The 24,488-nt window shown below is 40.4% G+C and overlaps 1 protein-coding gene across 3 annotated transcripts in view; it reads right to left on the reverse strand.

Annotated features, from left to right (window-relative positions):
* Positions 1-24,488, reverse strand: part of rerg (RAS-like, estrogen-regulated, growth inhibitor) — a 44,598-nt gene that overhangs the window by 16,339 nt on the left and 3,771 nt on the right. For all 3 annotated transcript variants that reach the window (XM_083935622.1, XM_083935621.1, XM_083935623.1), the window contains one exon: positions 17,948-18,084. In XM_083935622.1, coding sequence (XP_083791748.1) covers positions 17,948-18,008 — 61 coding nt within the window. In that variant the 5' untranslated portion in view covers positions 18,009-18,084. The remainder of the gene's footprint in view (positions 1-17,947; positions 18,085-24,488) is intronic.

The following is a 24,488-nucleotide window of genomic DNA, read 5'->3' on the forward strand; positions in this document are numbered from 1 at the left end:
TTCTGCCCTAAATATTTAGTCAGAATTGATTTAAGACTGAATCAGATTTTTGACATCTGTTTTCCTGTATAGAAAATGTTATAGTAAGTGTAGTTAACCGGGCCGAACTGCGGTAGCTGCACTTTTGTAAAAGTCTTTAATCTGTGGCTGTAGAATTTGGTGTTGCACTTAATACTCAATCTGATGGAGAAAGGGCCAATTATAGACAGCTAATGCAAGAGCCCTTGCTATAACTAAAGCTAGCTGGTGAGATAGCTACGGCTAGCCTTAGCTAAAGCAAAGGCTACATTTGCTTATTATTATTATTTTTTTAGCTCTATCTGTAAAGGAACTGACATCCTTGTAATGCTGAAATAAGACATCCAACCTTTCTATAAGTTAGTTTTCCAGCCACTTAGAAAACCTTGAGCCCTTTTTTCTCACCTCTGTAGAAACTGCTGTTGGTCCTTGGGCAATATGTAAAACGCCCTGTTTTTTGCAGCGTAGGAAATAATCAAGAAAAATCCAATTCAACTGCATACAGATTTCAGTCTTACATCTGATTTAGACTGATTTATGATATGCTGATTGATGTCTCCATTAGTTGTAAATTTGCTCCCCTGTTGGCAGGAAACACTGTTTTTCTCATGTTTTACGTGAGTAGAATAGAGGTGAATCATTAACCACATGAGCTGTTTCTGGGGTTTTATGGCATTTCTGTCACTGCTCGGCTGCTGGCAGACAAGAAGCAACAATTTACACATAATGTGGCCCCATATGTCTATAAAGGACTTTTGACATTTATTGTTAACAGGAATCTTGCTTATTAAATGTATGCCATGGATTTGCTCCATCTTAGACTTTTCACTGAAAACGCAATTCATATTTTTGTTCCATTTATGTCAAGTAGTTTGAGGTTGTAAGACTCATTACCGGCGTAAATGACTATGAAATGACTGTTTTTGCAGCACTCCCTCATCTCTTATCAATATCCTCACCACTAATTACCAGGGATGCTGAGAACAGACTATAGATTGCACCACTTTGTGCAGGGATATTGATTTATGATTTCCTGCAGATTCACTCAGCAACCAGTTAAAAGGCAACAGAGAAAATGAGGACAATTTAGTCCTGCGGCTTTGCAGAGCCAGTTTTGTCCTATAGTTTAAGCATTAAACCTGAACATCTTTAGAGCTTCAGCATTTATACAAGGTGCTACTGAACCAAACCACTTCCACTGAAGGATAATGAGAGAATGTGGACCAAAGGATAGACACAGGAGAAGATCTGTTAATGCGACAGATCCGGTCACTTTAAAGTACTGTATAAATCTGTTAGAATGCTGGCATCAGCACGTTCTTCTTTTTTTAATTTCTTGTAAGATAAAGCTGATGGAAACCAATTCTTACATGTTTGCCACTCTGAATAATACAAAAGCTTAACCAGATTTCTTTCCTTTTTAAATCTACATGCATTATATCATGGGAGTGTTTTTCCACACACACACATAGAGGAGTGAGTGAAGCAAGAAACAGGCAAACAAATTAAGCACCCAAACCACTTTCCAAATAGGAGGTCAGGCCACTGTTTCCAGTCTCAGAGCTTTCCCAGAGTTCCTTTCACCACTGGGGTCTCTCCCTGGGGCACGTTTGCATCCCTAACCACCAACACCAAGCCACAATGAAACTGCTGGAGAGACATAAACTGGATTTTTCACTATAAGGAAACAGGGACTTCTGGGAATCCTCACAGTGCCAGGAGAAATATTTAATCTCATTCTACTGCCAAATATAAATGAGATCAAGTCAGACATCTTATCATCTCTGTGCCTTTCCAGATCAGATTACAGCACGCCAATCAGGCTCCATTGATATTTATTCTAGGATTAAACCAATACCCTTTAAGATGGGATGTGGGAAGTCTAAAGTTAGCACAGTAACGATAACACACAAGGCAACAGTAAACATGTCATCTCCCAGGAGTCATGGAATCACTGTCTGGGCCAATCAGGAACAAATATTTTACTTTGTGTGAACTGGAGCTAAGGGGAATTTAGCTTTGTGTAAGAAATGGCTTAAATAGCGTGTCTGTCTGCTGCAAATAAGCTACAATTGTGAGCATGTCGTGCATAGTAATCTTAACTGAAACAAAGATCCTGTACGTCGGACCTGGATGCTATCGAAGTTTAGGGTAACATTAGCGGTTCTGTTACGCTGCATTCACATGCTCATCGAGGGACTCATTTCCCAAGTTTAGAAGCCGTCTTTCTGACTTTTGTGTCTTTGTGAGCTTTAAGTCGTAATGTGGAAACAGCATGGACACTGCAAAGAAGATGCGATGTACGTTATTGCCCAGAGCGATATAAACATCACGTTGGAGCTGTTTCCAGTATCTGTTTTCAGTTTAAAGCTGTATATCAGTGATTTTGTCCCGGACATATTACAGCACCATATATCAACTAAAAAATGTTTTACCTCTCTCAGCAGAGCAGGACTTCTCTAATTAAACTAAGTCACTTTACATAGACAGCAACAGTCCCAACCTATGTTACAAATTACATGGAACAAGAAGTGTAAAATGGAATACACTAAGTTATAAAAAAGTTTATTACCATCATCCCAACATTTACTTTCATTCACAAGGTATCTGTTTAATATGACGCCAGCTCTGCCAGTTGCATAGTATCATTTTCGCAGGGTTTCCAACTTGTTTTTCTGACTTGTGGGTATATTTACGTGAATTTTCCCAGTTTGGAACTAATTTTTTTTGATAATTCCGACAGCACATGAATGCAGCAGTATGCTACGATCCAGCAACCCAGCCAATGGGTAAGGGTGGGACTCTTTTACAAGATTACCCTCACGAGTCAGCTGTAAGCATTAAAAAGTCCCCCTGGGACAGCGTTTTATACCAACAGAGCGGACATTAGCTTCATTAGGTAGCTAGCTATGATAAAAATCTGCAATTGACAGTCATCATCTCATTTAGAAAATACTCACTGCCTAGAAAAGTGAGGCATTTTTAATACCTCTGTGTGAAATCAAATGTGAGTAGTAAATTTGCCATCATTATAATCATAAGCTGCTTATGAGACATGTGAGAATGGCTCCATACGTAGCAACGGTAACTAAAGAGGAAGGGACTTGAATGATCAATTAGGCCATCAGCTATCTGCTCTGCTCTCTTTGCTGTTGATTCATTGCTTTCCCTGCTGCGCAGCTACATCTCAGGAATTTTATTATCTATGTGAGACAGATGGAAAATGACAAAATGCAACTTTATACAGCTTTATAGGGTTCACACTGATCAGAAAATAACAGATGCGAGTAACCAGTAAAACTTCAAGAAATCTCATCATGTCTCTTGTTCTCCAGGTCATATTGCAGCTGGCCAATTATCGACATGCTCGTAAACTCCTTAGTGACGGAGGTTTGCAGATTCCTGGTTATTATACACAATTTAAATTAATGAGAAGTAGGGCATAATCAGAGCAACTGCGCCGCTGAGAATAATAAACCAGCCTCCCATGTTCTGCCATGCTTGATTAGTCATTAGCTATGGGATAATTATTAGGCTCATCTCCATAAACAATAAATATTTTAGATGAACATTGCTTGAGCACTGAGGGGTTTTGTATGAACCCCTTTTAATCCCACACTAACCAATTTCCATCTGATATCTCAGCTTGTCCAAAATAGACAGAATACATAACCACTCGAGCTGCTGTGATCCACAATGAAAATTAATCCATCTCTCTTAATAACAGTGTGAGCAGCCTCCAGTCCAATTTGTTGTGCAATAAACATAATCTCTGCGCCACAAGAGGCCATTTTGAATGCTAGATTGTTTTTGCCTCCTTGCGTCAACTTTTCTTAATGAATCAAACTGCAATTAAGCCATCAGCCACAATGTTTTACTCTCCTGAGCTATTAAACTTGTTTCCTCTGTAACTGTCTAATGCTGGGGTATTTAATGAATCATCAGCGGGGTAATTAGGTTAGCTGGTAATGTTGGTAAAATTGACAATCTTTGTATTGTGATGACAGATATTAACTATGTTAATGATTATAATTACTCAATTACTTGCAATATGCAAGTGTCATCTTTCATATGAAGTATGAATATGTAGGTGAACCCACAGAAAATGATCAACTGACTCTGTAGTTCCTCTCATTTCTATGGAGCATTTTAGCTGAGCATTTAACACCTTTGATCTTATTTTGTTCCACAGCTTGAACATATTGCACACTACCTGCTGTCAAGAACCTCAGGATCGATTCGATTTTGATTCAACGTTGATCTAAATGCTTCGATGTTGATTTAGTGATAAATGTAGATGACAGAAATAATGAATCAGAGTAACTTAAATTACAATGTGTGCAATATTTGTACTCGTTAGAAAAAAGGATTCATGTTGGGTTTTATTTTGTTTATCTCTCTGTATTTTCACTTTAAAGCAGACACACTGTTTTACTTGTGTACTTGTGTACAAATAAAACAATTTGAAAAAAAAGAAAGAAAAAAGGCTGTTTTTTTACGTCCATGGCATGAACGGCACTGGGACATGAACGGACACCTTCGGGAAATTAACCCTGCTCGCCAATGCTTTTGCTACTGCTTCTTGTGTTTGAATAAACGTTGTTTGGTCGAGCGGGGCCTCCGTACAACATGAATCACACTACGGAGTTGCCCACAGCGCCCCCACTTGACTAGGGCTTCATTACAACGGAAATAACCAATTTTTTAAATCGATACTGAATTGGGAAATTTGTATATTGCAAAGCATTGATAAATCAATATTTTCACTCACTATGGGATCTATTGTGCAGTATATAGTGTACACTGTATACTGGAGTGTTGCACAATTAAATAATATTGTAATGTTAATGGTTGTGTTCACACTGACGCTGTAAATGTGCTTCATGCCCCAAGGTAAAATATTGAAACTCGGTCAGGCAATGATGCAAATTTTGTGTGTTTTGCGTCATGCCGTTCACGTTGTTCGCGTTTCCTGCTGCAAATTTGCGTCCATTTGCGTTTTGGCAGTTTGTATATAATTGCGCTGCCCAATTTGCCTGGTTTTGCATGTATTGTCCTGATTTAAAAGAATATTGCACACATGGTGTCACAGTCACCTACCAAAATAATCAATTTCCCAGCATTAAATAGAACGTCATATTTCCTAAGATATCCCATGAATTGTTGTTCATATGTTTTCATAAGATATCCTACAAACCTGTTGATGAGAATACCTTGCACACACAAGTGAAAACTGCATTGAAAAAGAGAGTCAACACAACAAAACCAGATATTGCATTGCTGACTCACTCACTTCCAGCTCAAGTTGTTTGTTCGTCCTCTGAGAAGCATTAGTGTGCCTTATGTAATGCTGCAACTTTTCAATACACATACACTTCCGCACTATGAAAATGGATGTAGCTTTGTTTGAACACACCAAGTCACTGTATGTATCAAGTTCACTTTGAACAACAGTAAAGGTCAGACTAACACCCCTCCGCTCCACTTTCTATGAGCCTTCCATGAGCACACAATGGCAGAGGGAGCGACAGTCATTCTCCTCAAGGCCCTGCGGCTCCATAGAATGGGACACCAGAGAGACTTTGATTTCACACCTCTAAAGATGCAAACACACAGAAGCTTGCAGATGTGGGGTAAGAACAGGAAGGGCGTGGCGATTCTAACGCCGCATTCATCCCTTTAATTTTGTCTCTAACAATAGCACTATGGCGCTTTTCATAGAGAGCCATCTGTGAGGCAGATGAGGGCCAAGATGCTGTGACAACCGCACCTTAGAGAGAGCTCTTCATTGTGATTACGCACATGAAGGTGGAGCTCTGTGTACAAAGAGAAGCTGGGAAAAGTACCTTTTTTCACCATGAAAACTGTCAACCTGGGTATGTTGAGTTTAAAAGGAAACATTCACATCATGACTTTCTTTTTCGATCGTTTTACTTGGAGTTTTTGATTTGGACCCTAGGGCAAGGAACAGCCCTATGGACACAAAAGTCTATACTGAGTCACTCACTGAGTCAATGAGTGAAGTTACACTATTGGTCAGAGTGAGTGGGATGTGAGTTTCCCCATTGTCAGGTGCCCTTTTGAAATGAAACAGTATAACACGCCTCAACAATCAGCTAATTCACTTTCTCAATACGTGGTTGTTGCTGCCACCACAGATTTAACCATTTCTATCTTTCTATCTTTGCTATCTGTCTTAGCTCACCTGACTCTGTCAGATGGATTGATTCGTATTATTCGCATTTGCTCTGCACATCCATCTGGGAACTCCAATGACCAATCAGATCAACGAAGCGTTCTAACAGAGCGTCGAGGCAAAGCTCAGAAAGTAAACAAGTTGGTAAAGGATATTTGCATCTTTTCCTCAGAGAAAAACCTTCAGTGCCGTTCAACCCTGATTGGATGGCTTGGCAAACGGCTCAAAGTTTTCTCCGTTGCACTTTACCAGACTGATCTGCGAGTAAAATACAATGGAGCTCGCAAGCTCAGAATGGTCTCACAGGGCTATGTCTTAGCGGCACGTAAGGTGATTGTGTTTGTCTTAAAGAAACACAAACAAGCCAAAGCGTTTTTCCCCCTCTGCCAGAAATACTAAGCAGTGTAGCTAGACAGTACCCCAGCTCTAACACAGCACTGTACAGATAGGTTTGGCTACGCAAGACTACAACAACAGCAAATGGTGTGGACAACAGGTATTTCATGTTGTATTCAGGTGCACCTTGCAAACTTATGGTGCATTCAAGTGTGTAACGAGGACAAGAACATCAGTCCCCCCAGGTGACAGTCCTGCATTTTGGGACTCATCCACTACCCTGGCCTCCCTCCCTACATGGAGATCAGCACTTTAACACTACAGCACCTGATTTCCTTCTTCTACGACGTGATTTCTACAGTAATAAATGTGTGGATTACACACTTCTTATGTAGTAGTAGTTATGTGTACAAACAGTGAATGAGGACAGCCTGAACAAATGTGACAATTGTCAGGGAATAAGACCAACGTTCTGTTAATCTTTACCAATCCAAACTCCATATCTAACAATGACGTATCATGAGTGCTGAAAAAGAAGTTTAGATTAAAAATTGGATCAAATTGATACCTTAAGTCATATCAAATCCTGTGAGAATTATGACACCACTAATGCAGAATAAAGCTTGAAATTAGAGTTCGTATATGATTAACTAAAGCAGAAAGTTAACACAACTGAGAGAGAAAAATGTGTTTGAGGGGGGAAGGGGACAGTGTTGAATAAATCAAATACTGCTGAAAGTGGCCCTGAATATTAAACATTAACCTGAACCTCAGCTGATAACGTGCCTTCAGAAATAAAAAGGGAAATACTGAATGGATCTATTATGAAATTTTAAAAGCTCTGCTAATCTCCAGAGAGAAAGGTTGTTAAAAGCAAGGAAGAAAATAACCGGTGATGACTCACACACCGGACGAGGACCGCGGTAGAGGACACGGGTGGAAAAACACACAATATGTGGAGGCTGAGGACAGTCGGAGGTGTACTCTAAAAATAAATTAACAGAAGAAAATAAGCACGACCCATCAAGAAACCCACCTTCCTGTGACACAATCATTTCCCTTTATGGGTCCACTGCTTGTTTGTGTGTCAGGGGAGGACTAATGAATTTGCTGATATTTGACTAGAGGCACAGAACATTGGCTGCAAGCAACTGCACTCCAGAAATATACCCTGTGTGTGTGTGTGTGTGTGTGTGTGTGTGTGTGTGTGTGTGTGTGTGTGTGTGTGTGTGTGTGTGTGTGTGTGTGTGTGTGTGTGTGTGTGTGTGTGTGTGTGAGAGAGAGAGAGAGAGAGAAACAGGCAGATGGCCTTTAAAGATCTCAAACAGATAAGATGAATGGCAGAAGCCTCCTTCCTTTCTTTGGACCAAAGGATAGAGATAACAGATAATGCATACAGGAGAGGAGGAAGTGGAGGATGAAGAAGAGAAAGATGAGCAGTTAGTGGACATGATGCAGAGGTAATCCTGGTTCTCCAACAGTTAAATTAAGCCTCAAAGCTTTTGTAGCAGAGGGACTGATTGTATCTACCTGATATCCAAAAGGTGATCTTCATATGTGCAATTTATACCTTCTCTGTGTCTCTCATAAACAAAGATCCTGATATTGAGTTCAGCTAACAGTTGGTACATTACATTGGCTGTTTGAGGCGGATTAGTTTGGTTTACCGTACAGTACTGGGATAAAGCCTAAATAGGCAAAATAGTCCATCAGTCAAATTTGCGTGAAATACCTTGAGGTTAAAACTTGCCTTGCTTTCTGTCTGAAAACAGTCTCCTGCAACTCTATCGCCTCTGTCAAACTGTCCTCAGACACACAGTGCTTTCAGCTAAATGCTAATGTCAGCATGCTCACAATGACAATGCTAACATGCTGATGTATAGCAGGTACTGTTCACCGTGTATAGCATTTTACTGCAGCACGTTAGCAAGCTCAGGTTTGCACAAAACACCACTGAGACTGAATTCTATTAGTTTCACAGGTATAATGCTACCTTGCATAGAAACTGAATTATAGCAACCATGCAAATCCTTCTTGTCAAGCCCCAAGTGATGCTTTTGTGTTCCAGCCAATCAACATCCTGTGAGGAGCTACTGGCAGCTGAGAAGGGAGGGGGAGCGGGGGATGATGATGATGAGGACATGGCAATGTTTGTTCAAAACAACAATGTAAGTACAGGTGGTTAGTGTAGATGCTTTCTTGATGAAAAAGATTCTTTCCCTCTTCTCTCGACTAACTTTGGCAAGAGTTTGATAGACAGATGGTTCATCAAATCACCTGCCAGGTATGTATTGAAAGCGCTTGTCCTTTTCCAATCAGTTTCTAATGACTGCTTCTCAGAATCTATGAATGAGTGTACACAATTCAGTGGTCATTGAGAGACTTCTCTCTGAACCAAACATTTCAAGATTATACTGGTGCTAGAGGAAGACTAGGGATCACCAAAATCATTAGGAGTCATTCTCTGGGGATATCTGTAACGCAGTCCATCCAAATTGTCTGTATAACATAAACGAGCAGTTTCGTTCTTAATTCGCTGACTTCAAATCAATTCCTGAAAGCAGAAAAGAGTCTTCACATTGACACCAATTTTCTCAGAGCAAACACAGAATATATTTGGCTTTGTTTTCCTAATCCGTTTCTTATTAAGACAGGTGTGTTTGTACATGAAACTGATGCTTTAACTCTCCTGTCTCAGGGGGGCTAAATTGGCAATCATAATTCATTTTCGAGGCTAAATGAACATTCTTAAGATGCTGCTCGCCTCCAACCTGTGATGATGATCAGTGTAATAAAGAACAGAGTGAGGTGATAGAACCCATGCAGTTGTAACTGTCAGGATTCAGTTAATTCTCTTTTCACTCGCTATCTTAGGAAAATCAACGAGTCAACTCTTGAATACATAATATAATATTCACTCTCTTTTAGCTGTGATTTTCCTCTCCACCATCTTTTGAGGAGAACTGAAAAATGCTCCTGTATGTTCATCAGCTAGCCGCTAACTTTTTCCACTGGAAACAGTTGTCTGCTGAGACTGAACAAAAATATAAAAGTTGCAGGCCGTGAAACCAAAACAGTATTGTAGTCCGTAGATTACTAAAAGCCCAAATACAGATATCATTGTTGTTCAGCAATTTCTATCAATTGTCAAAGTAAAACCAAGGAAATAATTATTGTTATGGACAAATTCACTTAAAGCACTATTTCTTTTCAGGCACAGCAAAAGCTATCTAGCTCATAAAGGAATGCACCTAGTTGATGTCCTTGATGTTTCTTTCTCTGTGCCAGTTTTCTCACCCTGTTTTCCAATTTATTACAATTAGCTTGGGTCAATCTCGGTGAACACTTGTGTGAAAGAATAAATAACTTCTGTGTCTTGCTTTAGAGGTTCCTATCTTTTCCAACCCCAATAGATTTCTTTCCCATATCATCCTGAAAATACTTCACAAAAGCGCAGTTTCCTATCTGTCCACAGCTTCCAGGCATGACACAAAAAAGCCCTAAAGCTACTTCATTTAACCTACCGCCACAAAATTCATATCCCACAAGAACCATGTCCAATTTCACAATCTAGTGTTCTCAATTTACATCCTGCCTCTACTGTATCTAAGGCCTGCTTCACCCACACAACAGCAAGGTGCCATGACTTTTGAGGCTGAACTCAATACAAACTGAACAAAAAAGCGCCATTAAAACAAATAATAAATCCTTAGAGTTAATCAAAGTCTTATGTAACACACTCAAGTACATAAAAGTCACCTAATGATCTGAACGTTCACATCACTGCAATCACTGTGAAAGCCACTCGTGAACCTTTTGGGATCTCTTATCAAAAAGAGTGAAATCTACCTCTGACTAGCTGATTAGAGCGCTTGTGCCACAGCATAGTGCATGCAATGAGTCACAGCTTGCTACTGTTGTTCCCTGGGTCAGGGGAAGGTAATCAGGGGAGTCAATCAGCCAGCCAACATTACAGCCGTGGGTTATCAAAGGCCAAAGACGAGCCTCTGCGTCCATACACTTAATTGTTCTGCAGTGCAGAAAGCAAGGAGCTATGCACAGAAAGCCTGATGGATGTTATTTGATTACTTTCCAGGACGTTCATTTCCTCCAGCAGGCATCACAGGAAGTTGATTTGGGAAGCAGCATGATCACTGCAACAGCATTTTGAGTGTAAAATATTGGCTGGGCCATCTTTCAGCAGGATGTCTATTTCTCATTAACATGAGTTCACAATGTAACATTATCAAAACCACATGGAGAACCGCTGCTATCTTGTACATTGTCTTTCTCGTAGGCTAAGAGGTCCAAAAACAATACAATTTTATACAATTTAAAATATTATTTAAATAAGAGGAAGACTCTGCATGACTTGTGCTGCCTTTCTTAAGTAGGTATTACTTTGGTATTACGTTACAGCATACATGTACATCACATCCAACCCAAACTATCAGTTGTAGGCTTCCTGCTATACTACAGCGTAAGTGTTTTATTTTTCATCGTATCTTACATTATTTATGGAATTCTATCCCTGTTTTTATGTTCCTTCTATGTCTCTTTGTGTCATGCAATTTCCTTATTCCAAAGCACCCTCTACTACATAATACAGTTTATTATTATTATTATTATTATTATTATTATTATTATTATTATTATTATTACTACTGCTTTTTACACAAAATATGCTGCATGAGTTTTTTATTTAGTTTTTAATCTGTGTCATAATCGATCATTACTATAAGTGCTGTGGGCTTATGATACCTCGCAAAATGCATTTACAGATCATTTTGGGAATAAAGAAGTCCTGCAAGCTGAACATTATAACAAATGGAAATAATAAGGAAATAGTTAATACAAAACATCAATCTATGAATGAGGTTTTCTTAAGAAACTATCTGCTAACTACCGTAGGTGAAATGTATTTATTCAATGCATACATCATTTTCTTCTTCAGCAGATTTACGTACCTCGTAGCCAATGTCTAATTATTTTAACTTTTCCATTCATACTCTGCACTACTCTACAGAGCCTTGGGTGTTTGTTTGGGCGTCGTCTGGTGTGAGGAAGGGAAGAAGAGACTGATTGTAAAATGCAAAAAGAAAAAAAAAACAGGAGGCTTTACCTCATTGGTATTTCACCTCATATACCGTTGGCTCCTCAACCACAAAGTGTTATTAACTAATTAATTATCTAAATTACTTTCATATTCATAAATGTCTTGTTTCTCTCCATCTGCTACACAACACTGACTCATCAACAGGAAAAATGCAAATAAGGAGCACAGAGGTAAAGTGAAGGTAATGTGTTTGCTTGCAGCAAAGGATTAGACAGATGAGACATGACTTGAGCCTTTAATGTGAGAAAAAGGCAGATCCAGCTGGGGCTTCTGTTACTTATTGCTTTCAGGGTGAAGGAATATGATCTTCACTTTATTTTCATCTTCTATAAAAAAAAAAAAACCATCTAGCTCTTTGATACATATATGATATTTAATTTCAGGAAGAAATCAGCTGACATAGTTTAAATGATCAGCAAGAAGTGGTGTGAAGAAGAACCGACATCTAAGATGATGAATAAACTATTGGATTGAATTGGATTTTTAGCATCCATTCTCAGTCCAGCACAGTAGCTGTTAGTCTGTCCAGTGTTTGTTTTTGTAGTGTCGCCTCGCCTGCCTGCCCTCTGAATGATTGTTTACATCCAATCCACACCGACACGAACATCAGGCTGATTCATGGTCCCTTCCCCGCGTTGGAGGTGGTAAACAGTAGTATTTCTGAGGCAGACATAAGTTGGCCCACTCTTTTGTTATTGTTCTGCTTTGTGGCTGTCAGTACGGCTGAGGGGAGGAGGCGGAATGTTTGAGGAGCGACGGTATGTTTTACGAGACGTCCCTTTGCACCCCATAAAGTTAATTTCCCAAAAGAACATCCAAACATCTTTCAAAGCTCACCATTCACTGTATGTGTATGAGTGCCAGTATGAGTGCAGTGTCATCAAAAACCGCCAGACCGTATTCATATTGTTTTCTGTAATCTTATATGAGTACTTATTAGTTGGTACTTTATTAAGGATACACACATTGTGTTTCAGTGAGTAACATTTCATGGGAAAACAACTTTGTTAAGAGTTCAGTTGCCTATTTACACATCCAGTAGACCCTGAGACACATTAGTATTCAGCACGAGTTGTCTCTGTCCACCTGATGAATCTTAGCCCAATATTCACTGTCCTTTTAGCTCTGTTTTGGTCTCCACCAACTCCTGAGGGATATATCTATAAGTGCTACACTATGTTCACAGGGTACTAACGATGTCTGCCTGCTGTTTGATGCTGTGTAGGCAGTGTTCATCATGTACAGCTGGCTGCTGCCCGAAAAAAGTTGATGAAAGCGTTGAGAGCTGCGGCGCCCCTCGTCAGCTGGTAGATGTGTTTGGATGGCAAGTTCACTGAGCTAATAAATAAGCAAAAGACATATTCTTTCACTTATTTTCCTTATTAGACAGAAAAATATAACCGTACACCTTCTGAACTCAAGTTTCTCTCTTTCACCGAACTGAGATATTTCACTTTCGCGTTAACTCCTCATCAAGCACAATTCTACTAGCATATGCTGACTCAGTTTTTTCCCTGCTCTCTGATGAGCATCTGTCCTCGGACGCATAGCGCCAGCTTGTTCTTCTGAGGCAAGCTATTAAATTTGCCATATAAAATAAAAACAGCAGCCCAAAAAATCACTTAAAAATTTCCCTGAATATCTGATTGCAGATTCATTCATCCAATCACCCAACCTTAGGAAAGACGCTAAAATATTACAGAGGGGCATTGCAGAGTCAGCTATAATTCTCTGAAGCGTTGTCATTATAAGCAACACGACTCGCATTGCACATAGTGATTTGACCCATTGCTGAAATAAAAATATTGAGCAGCTTTAAATTTTAACAGCTTGCAGTTTTGTTTGAGAATTGTCCATACCAACCTCATCTCTGCAAAAGAAGCTTTACTCTCATTTAACCTTATCTATGTGGCTCCATTAACGTTTAAATAAAACCACATACTTTTTTACTTCTATTTGATAAAACGTATTATACCAATCCTTACTGAATATCGTCAAACGCTTAAAGATGCTTAATACAACAGAGGGACGGAGTGACTCCAAGCTCGAATATTGAGTCTGGATCCCTGCATTACAGCGCAAACTAGTGAATCATCTGATGCCACATTTTTCCTCAGATATGCGTCAATAATAAAATCATTAAAGATATAACATGACATTACATGACATTAATCAAGCTAATGCTTTTATCCAAAGCGACATACAATAAGTGCATTCAACAATTAAGATACCACTCAAAAATTGCAAGAATAAAGTACAAACAATTAATCAAAGCAAAACTGCAAACAAGTGCTTTATTATTGGTCATAGCACAGCGTGTTTACCGTACAACTGTGTGTGTTTAGCAGGGATCAAGTTGAAGGCACAGCAATTGGACAAATTCATCTTGTTTGCTCACCCCAGTTTATCTTGTTTGCTAACCCCAGTTTGTCGCTGCTGAGTCAATGAAAAAAAAAAGACTTTAAAGTGCCATAACAGCCAATTTAATAAACTCTACTTTTTCTTAGGGCTGGATGGCTCTGTAGGAGTCCAGGTCATACTATCACAAAGGGCCCAGCAAACTCCCAACAATGCCAATACACCCAGCAGGTCTGCTCGTTAGAAACACATTTTTCCCCCCTAGTAGGGAAACAAACTGCTTCTGGATGTGAATGATCCCCACTAAAGCACAAATACGCTCTCTTGGTCCAACTATAGTAGGAAACATTAGCATCGCATGAACAGATACTGCTGTCCAAAGTCAAGATGAAAACAGTAGTGGATTGGATGTTTGTATTTGTTTTTTGTTATAAAAGAACATATGATGAGTTTGTCTAATGGTTGTTAATATAAATACTGGGGGTTGAAAAGTTAGGACACATTGAAAACTGGAAAAAGTTTGCCAGATTTTTGGGCCCAGGTAGAAGTGCCCAAAAAACATCTTTAACTATAACCATTATGTGTGATGGATATGATTTATAGGAAACTAAAAGAGCATGGAGTAGTGGTATAGAGGACAATGTCGGTCTGTCATGGTACTTTATGTTTATTGCTAATTAGCAACTGTTAGCATGCTAACACACAGGTGGTGATGAGCATGGTAAATATTATACCTGCTAAACATCAGCATGTTAGCATCGGCACTGTAAGCATGTTAGCATTCTAATGTAAGCATTCAGCTGAAAGCACCGCTGTATCTAAGCGCAGATTCTTAGTCCTGCTTTATTAATTGTTTTGCCTTTAAAATGTCAAAGATAATAGTAATCGAACTTTTCTTGCGTCCAATGTGATGCCTTCAGATTGTTTGGCCCTACTAGCAAGAATGAAGTATCTTGCTCAAGGAAACTTCACCTGGGTAGGTACTGTAGGTGGTGGGTTGAACTGTGGCCCTCTATTTAAAGTACAGTCTCTCTAGATGCTTAGACACATATTCCGCTAAAATAAAAGTGCAGTAAATAGAGATTTATGAACCATAAAACCAAACCAGAAAGTTAAAAAAAAATTTCCTCTCTGTCCTATTGTGCACAAAGTATGTGTACACGCATCCGTGGGCTTCCACTTAAGGGATATGTTTAGAAGAGAACAGTTTATTGTTGAAGGGATCACCAGGGCCTCTGTTGTGACAACAATGCCTGTCTTTCTTTTTTTGTGTATTAAAAGAGCATGCCATTGACACAAGCAAGACACAGGTACTTGTAGTGGCAGAACAGGGAAGTCAGAATCAGGATTATTGGTAAACAGAGGTAAATAGCTGTTTTTTGGCGGGGAGAACATGGCGGGTAGTCCTACTGAGACCTCAGGGAGCATAATGAAAGAGGAGGAGGACGCTAACAATTTTGATTTCACCTCAGACCTCAGGGAAAAGAAAAATCAAATGAGAGTGGATTGCTTAAGTCACAGAGAGAGTGAGGAGAAAGAAACATAGTCTGCATAGTGGGAATGAATGAATGAAGATGAATGTAAAATGTTCTGTAATCGTTCTGGTTTGACCGACAGGAAAAGCCTTGAAGGCCACAGATTTGGGGTGGATGAATATGTATCCGGCAACACGTTATCCACTGACCAAGAAAGATCCAACAAAAGGTGCAGTTAAAGCTATGGTATACATTCTTAAAATCCATATTTGAATCTAAAATTCATAAAATGCAAAAATGACCCCAAAAAGTCTGCTATCTCAGCATCTGTTTTCAGTCCCAAATCCTGGCGTAGCCTTCTCCACCGGTCGAAGGCATCCCCGATGTTAACTGGTCTTCGGGTCCTATGTAGGTCACATTTCTGCCTTTTCCTCGGCCGACTTTCGTTTTCTCTAACCTTCGCTGTTGGGGCGAGCAGAGACCGCTCGCTGCTCTTTTCCTTCTCCATGGTAACAGAAGCTGCGGTAGATGAGCTGCTACACTAATTACTAGCCATTTAGAGTTTACAGGGAGGGAGGGGGGTGAGCATAGCTTTAATGGAGTGTCAAGCAGAGTCGATGCAAGGAGTTGTAAGGCATGTAAAGAGGTGATAGGCGGCTTCAAAATTTAGGGTTTTGACAAAGTGACAAAGCTGCACTTTGATTTGGAGTACTTGCTGTATCCAGTAAGGCAATACTTTAACTCTGGGGGTTCTTGAGATATCAGGCTTCAAAAGAATGGGACGGACAGTTCACACAGTGACCTTGACCTTTGAATCTAATCGGTTTATCCTTGAGTCTGATTTCTAAGTAATTTTTTCGAGGGTTTCCTGAGATATCACATTCACAAGAATGAGATATACAGACGGACAACCCATAAAATAGAGACATAAAAAATCCCTGTTGCTAAGACCTAGTCAACTTTGGCCCAGCGGACCACCACAACTACAAGTTGTGATTTTTTTTTTTAAGAAGTTAACCTGTTAGTTACCAATTAATGAGTGGTTAACCGAAACTGACAGGTCAACATAAAAAAAACCGTCCATGTGAAAAGGGAGTTGGTTTTAAAGACAGTTTTCCAGTAAGAAAATAATAAGTTTATGTGGTGTGGTGTTCAAGTGTCCAAATGTTATAATGATCACTGCAGTGCTATTTCTAAAGGGAGTGAGCAGGGACATACTGTAGAGTAATGCCCAAAGCCTGAACAATAACCTAATAACCTAACAAAAACCTTTTCTTAAAATGAAGAACACAAGGTTAGTAACCACTGAGCAGGAAGTCACAGTGAAAACTGTGAGGAAAAGAAGAAATGACAGCAGTGGTGAAAGATCAGGACAGGTGATGAATGATCTAGAGCAGGGATGTCCAACCCTGCTCCTGGAGGGCCACTGTCCTGCATGTTTTAGGTTTCTCGCTGCTCCAACACACCTGAATCTAATGATGTGCTCGTTATCAAGCAGCTGAAGTGTGTCACAGGTTTGAAAATCGTTAGACTGTGTGTTAGAGCAGGGAGAAACCTAAAACATGCAGGACAGTGGCCCTCCGGGTGCAGGATTGGGCAGCCCTGATCTAGAAGATGTCCAGTCTTTGGGGAACGTCACCTTCATGGACTAAGGAGGAGATGGTCCGAGCTGACTTTAAACTTCTTAGTTCAAGAAAAGAAGTTGCAGATTGGAGCTTCAATGTCTCCGTTTCCTGAACAAAGTTTCAGATGTGCATGTCAGACACAATCAGCCTCACTGCTGTGTTATACAACCGCATCCCTTTCATCTGAAGGTTATGAACTATGCAGTCATTATACTTTTCAGAACAGTACTTGACATGACCTCCTCAGGCATCTCAACGGCTTCCTTCGACATGGAAGAGATCCCAAAGCATGTTTTCCAACAGCTGATTGCTACACAGAAGCAATCTGTCTTGACTTGCAGTCGGCAGCAAACATATGGTCTGTGTTATTGTGTTAGCTACTGGAGAAAACATACAGGGCCCCAGCCCAGGCCGAGCTGCCACAGCTTACAGAGGAATGCTGAAACCAAATGATAATGACTCAACAGACTTATGTGTGGGAGTGATGATATTTAAGCCAGACAAAAAACAACTGCCTACTCTAATGCTGACTACGCAAACAAACTGAGTATGAGGAGAATTTATGACGAGTATAAAAATACTGACAGGATGGTGGAGAACAACATTAGAGCGCAGGGGTCATGCTGAGTTATACAGTGGCAACATAAATGAGGCAGAGAACCTGCAGATACCTAGCGACCTAATTTGTCTTTTCAATGTTGTCTGGGAATGGAATGGAAGATCATCCCAAGCAAAGAATCCGCCTGTTTTCAGTTAAAGGCAAATTTCTTGTCGTTTTTGGAACTTTAGATGAACAGAATAAGAAAGATAGGCACTTTATTACCTGACTTGCCCACTCCCGCTCTGCCGAAAACGGCCAGCTTCACCTCCGGGCTTTTGGCCATGACAGCAGCTGCAGCCAGCGAAAAGATCAGCAACCAATCAGTGAGCTCCGAGGTCAGCCATTCATCCTTGCTGCGTCTGAGGAAACATGGAGGGCAAGTTTTTATGTTCCAATGCATTTGTAGTTTTGATGCAAAACTTGATTGTAAAATGCTGTATTTTTTTTCCATACAGGGTGGTGGTTAGCACTGTCGCCTCACAGCAAGAGAGTTCACGGTTCGAATCCCAGCTGGGGCCCTTCTGTGTGAAGTTTGCATGTTCTCCCCTTGTCTGCATGGGGAGAACATGCAACATGACACGACATGCACGTGTAAGGTGAATTGATGACTCTAAATTGCCCGTAGGCATGACTGTGATTGTGCGTGGTTGTCTGTCTCTGTCTGTCTCTATGTGCCCTGTGATAGACTGGTGTCCTGTCCAGGGTGTACCCCGCCTCACGCCCGATGTCAGCTGGGATCGGCTCCAGCCCCCTAAGCGGTTGAAGATAGATGGATGGATGGATGTGAGTCATACAGTGATTTTTCAGTGAGCTGCAAGCTGCAGGACTTACAGACTGTAATGACTAGTCAGGTATATCAGGACAGAGGAAACCTGGGTTCTGGAAGTTATGTTAGACTTTGTTTGTCCTCGTTAAATATACTTTATTTATTACGCCTGATATCAAAAAAAATATTTTTTACTAATATTTATTTATTTCAGCCCTAAAGTAACAGGACTTGTAGTGCAGTCGAGCATGTTGTTGTTATTTTTATGATTGATACCCAGAGGGGTAGAAACCTATTGAGTTTGTGCCATTTTATTATTTATCATCTTCAACTGTGGCTCAAATTGCTTTCAGCTGGATGAGCTAGACACATGAAACCAATAACTGAAAATGATGTGCAAAGGCCCAAGAAATATGACCCTTACACCGTAAGTCTGACTGACTTGAAATTTGGCGCACATATCCAGCTCAGTGTGGTGTAAAAAGCCTTGCTGGACTCCAGACTGGTCAAACTGGTCATTAACCAGGATCTGAAGTGTCATATTGATTGGTGTACATCGGACGTGGCCTATTAAGCATTATATGCTTTATTGTGCCATTTCACAAGTTACTGTGAGCTAGACTTGTCATCATAACTAGAAATTATGGACTAGTGTTTCCCTTAAAGTAGGATGCCAATCAGCCTGATGGAAGTGAAAATTGATTTGAAATATGACACACATCTTCAACTCAGTGTGCCCTACTAAAAAGCCTTTTCAAGGCCACATGATGTATATTTTGCAAATTTGCCTTGTGTACAAAACAGTATTAGATGTTTGTTTTTTTGTGTTGTTTTTTTACTTGACTCTATCAACACCAAATTTGGCATAAAGACTTGCTGGTGCGCATTTCTTCAAAAAATTAGGAAGATCCATCCCAAAACATGGCCACCAACAATCAAAAAGTCTTTGCAAAGGGCCGGGCTTAACAGGAAATAGGCCATTACTCAAAGACAGTTGAAGTAAAACTTATAAAACATTAAAACATTCATTGTAATGATGGAACAAGTGTGTGATTGGTCTCATTCCTTTAGACAGAATTAAACAAGGTAAGGTGATATTTATCCCAGAATGACTCCTAGCAGCTATATCTTTCTGTTTATACTTTAGTGACTTACATGGCTCATAAATTCACGTTTGGGCATTTTTATGTGCCCAGTAATGTGAAACAGATGAACCATCCTTTGTGGAAAAGATACCAAACTGATGTGTGAAACTACAGAAAAAATATCCACTTATACTTGAGTTGTTGATCGCTTAACTGTGATTTCTTTCATGCACGTGTGTGAGAGATGTGGCAGGAAGATGAAGAGAGGAGCAGAAGACAGAGGGAGCAGGGGAGCGTAGAGTAACGTATGCACAGAGCTGAAGTCATTCAAAAGGAAAACACAACTGCAGCCCGTTAAAACAACCAAACACAGGTCTGTTTAATGAGAAAACAACCCACTATGAACCTATCTCACCAGGTAATTGATCTAAACTTCTCCCTCAAACACTCTGTTTTTCTTCTCATGGCTCTTCCAACTTTAAACCAAAGACAAGCCCACAACAACTAGTATCTCATTGAAATCTATATCTTAATGAATCCTGGTATACACTGGTTCAAGAAGAGTTCATTTTAAATTAGCAGAGACGATATAACAACAGCCACACCAGGCTGAGGCTTGTGTTTTTACTAAATTTGTTCAGTGGTGGCAGCAGCATGACTAGGAAGTGTGTTAGAGAATATGGTAAATGGACTTGTGCGCCTTTCTAGTCTTTTGAATACTCAAGGCGCTTTCACACTACTTGTCACATTCACCCATTCACACAGACATTCACACTGATGGCAGTGGACATCTAAATACCATCTAATCTATCACCCATGTGAAGCACGGGGAGCAATTTGGGATTCAGTGTCTTGCCCAAGGACACTTCGACATGTGGACTGGGGGAGCTAGGGATCGAACCGCCGGTCACTCAAATGGAGGACGACCCACTCTACTACAGCCACCCCAGAATAGAGGGTCATGGATTTGAACCACTGCTGCAGCTGCAGAAAATCCCTGTCACCCTCACCCAAAATGCACCTGAAAACATCAAGTCAGTGTGTCAATTGGTCAATTGTCCATTTGAATTTCAACAAATACACACCTGATTGTGTCTATCGCCAGTACCGCTGTTAGCTTAGCATGAGGATTAGAAACAGTGGCAAACAGCTAGAATGCTCTGTCCAGAGGTAACAAAATCCTTCAACCATTTCCTCTAAACCTCATTTTCACTTTTATATTTCGTTTGTTTAATCCGTACAAAAACATCACATTGTGTTGGACTAATAATTGGCCTAGTGTCGCCACTGGCAACCTCAGGGTGATGGCAAGACTCCAGTGTCTGCAAAAAGGGTTTTGACTTTTGTTTGTTTTATCTTTACAAAAACAGTAATGTGTAAACAAATTGTGGTTTTACAGGGAGTTATGTGCTGCTAGCGTTTTAGCGGTTATATCACCAGCTAATTGGCTCTCCAAAACTGTGTTCCACAATTGTCATTTTTATTGTGTTGCGCGCAATAATGAAACACTCAATATGTGTTGGTCTTTGTTGGCTGAAATGAGATATAGCAAAAAAAAAAAAAATGAAAACAGACATTCAGTACACCTGGTCTGCTTAAATAAAAGGTAAAAAATGGGTTTGTGTGTGTCAGTGCCAGAGACATGTTAGCCAGCTTCACACTGGTTGAAGTTATGAAGTGGCAGAGTTCCAGCTCTTTGCTTCCTCATCCACTGCAGCTGACACTGTTTAAGCTAAACTTTTTCTTTTTATACCAACACACACGTGCCCATATATGGTGCGTCTGTGTGCCGCCTGGTGTGGCTCAAGTGTAGGGTTGATCATCCGTCTCTGTCTCTCTCTCAGTAAGGGTCATCATGGCAGCCATCGCACCTTTAAATATTATTGTTTATATCATGACTAATGTGGACTGTTATTTTTAAGTTCTCCAAGACCTCCTCGATTATGCCCGTCAACGGGTTAGAAGTACTATGCCACATACTTTGAGGACTGTTCTTCCAAGGAAAAAACGATAGAATGAAGTGTCAGCAGGTGCCCCGAACTGCCATGTTTACATTCAATAGACAACACCATCTAGCGGCCATAAAAAAATATTTTGCGAAACAGAGACCGACGCTGGTATTATATGCATCTTTTGAGTCTTTATCCCAAACCATTTTTTTTTCTAACCTGGAAGAAACTTCTAATAGCTGTTCTCTGCGCCTATAGCAAATGATGTAGATGGTGTAATAGTTAGACAGAGCATGTTTGCGGCTTCTTCTTATTTCCTGTCTTCATTCTAAGCTAAGCTAACTGGCTGCTGGTTGTAGTTTCATTTTGAGACATTCTTTTTAAAGACATGAGAGTCTTATCTTGTAATCTAACACTTGGAAAGAGAGAGAATACGCATGTTCCCCTAAATGTTGAACCATTCTCATCGACCCATGCAGAAGGTTTTGCAGTTCGCTGCTGGTCAGATGGAAGTACTCTAGACTGCATACCGACTGAAAACTTGTTTGTAGAGAAGAAAATAGCAAGTTCTGCCCATAGACTATATGAAAAATGGACATAGCTTCTACGTCGAGGTCTGTTCTCTCAACTTGATCCAATCATAATCGCCTATGGGAGTCGCCATCTTGTCAGACTTTGACTCTGCCTCATTTCCTCTTACCAAAAAAGGGCATGTATGTGACGTTGGGGGGAGGGAGATACATCCATCTGGCTGACTTATACCTTCGAGGAGAAGTGAGGGCTAGTGGCTAGCTGTCACTCAAGAGGCCACGCCCCTAATTATTCATACACTTTAACCTCCAATAAAATAAAAACTAGCCTGGTACAAAAACAATGCATCCCCTCAGTGTTGTCATGGAGATATGACCTAAACATACGGACTAGAATGTTCTTTGTACCAGCATTTATGATCTGTGATTTAAACTGATATTCAACACGGTACCATGCCCAGAGACTGTAAAACACCGACCCGCACGGACCAAATCCTCCCACTGCTCCAGATTAGCATCTAGTGTATGTGTCATCGATCGTGGGCCAACGTTATATTGCAAGTCATGGTGCAAAGTGCACCATGTGTGTTCCTAAACCATCTGTTGGTTCAGTTGATGAAAGAGCAAACCATCTTGTCACTTATGTTAACACCACCACATGAATGACTGCAGTCCAGGTAGAGATGAAAGAGTTAGCATGTTAATGATGCTGATCCTGACAACCAGCCTCCGAGGCGAAGTGAGGGCCAAAGGCTAGCTGTCACTGAAGAGAGCATGCCCTTTACCAAACTTTAACCTTCAATAACATAAAAACTACCCTGGTACAAACCCCCCCCCCCCAGTGTTGTCATGGAGATGACCTAAACATACAGACTAGAATGTTTTTTTTTACCAGGTGTTAAATTGGTTTAATTATGCTGTGAAAACGACCTATTTGACATAAGGGCCAATTAGAAATTGCTCTACTATGAAACCTGCTCCTAGTGGACACTCGACAAACTGCAATTTGTGGCACTTCCTTATTGGATCAACCAGGAAGATGTGTGGTGGGGGCTTGGTTCTGCCTGAATCTGATTTTATGTTGGTTCTAAACATTTGTAGAGACAGCCACATGAAGCAGGGGGGTTGCAGCAGCTAAGAATGTATTTAGCTTCTATTTTCAAAGAAACTGAAAACCTCATTATTATTTTTAGGCTCTCCATCAGTGCCAACCCAGAGTGAAAGGCCACAGATAGAGTTCTGTGATGCAGGCGGTCGCCACACAGCATGCATTTGTCTTTGACAATTTGACTTTAGCTTTACGTCTTATGTCCGTGTTCTTGTTTTCTCAGCTTGGTCAGTATACCTTTTGGATATTAGTTTTTCATATCTAGGTTGAGCAACCTGCCAACCTAGGAAATTGCATGTTTAATATTTCCGATTGCTCTCAGTAAAGCCCTGCAACTGGGAAAGTGCATATTCATTTATGCATATTTTATGAAAAAGTCTTTACGAGAATGGCCAAAAAGCTATTGAAAAAAAATAAATGAGTAAACAAGCAACTTCCGCTTTCTACAAAAGCAAATTTGGGTTGAGTTTCATTGCCAACCTAGAATGGAAAAACAAATCCAAAAGGTATACAGCCCCTGTGGCGCATTGTTTACTGTTGCCATGGTGTTCAGCACCACAGACAGCGTACAAGCCCTCCACATAGTCAAGCCGTCTTATTTTAATAATGTTGTTAGTTAAGCGTCTATATGCGCACTCATGACATCATTCCTGCCACACTATAGGAGAGAAAGAACAAGTGTGGTAGGAAGGTCTTATTACACATATTACTGAGTACACGCACACACACACACAAACACACACACACACACACACACAAACACAAACACACACACACACACACACACACACACGCTACTGCAGTGTTTCCCTCGCTCTCCCACGGAGCAGCAGGGAAACACCAGCGAGAGAGGAAGAAGAAGCGCACGCAGCAGTGTCTCCCCCCCGACACGCTCATTTGTCTCTACATTTTTGCCATTTATGGCCTCCACCCACCACCCTGACTCTCTCTATCTCTCATGCACACGCACGCACACACTTCAACACCTCAGTTGTGTGATGAAGTCACAGGATAAACGGCTTCAGTGAGGCTAAAGCGGCTGCTGAACTCAACAGAGTGACGCATCATTATCCTACAGTAGTCATCTCTCTCTAAAATTAAATGAGTCAGACTATTCGAAACATTCAAACAACCAGCCTGGTCTCCAAAACAATGTATGTATATGTACACCTACACATATTGTCACGATGACACATTTGAAAATAAATAGTACGTGCTGCATTGCCATAATCAACACAGTAGTGTAGTGTAGCAAAAGAAGAACAAGCTCAATCATCCATAACAGTGAATGTTTACATGTATTTATATGTCTATGTGTATTCTTA

Source organism: Echiichthys vipera, assembly GCF_963691815.1.
Source record: "Echiichthys vipera genome assembly, chromosome: 20".
In the NCBI taxonomy this organism is placed as follows: domain Eukaryota; kingdom Metazoa; phylum Chordata; class Actinopteri; order Perciformes; family Trachinidae; genus Echiichthys; species Echiichthys vipera.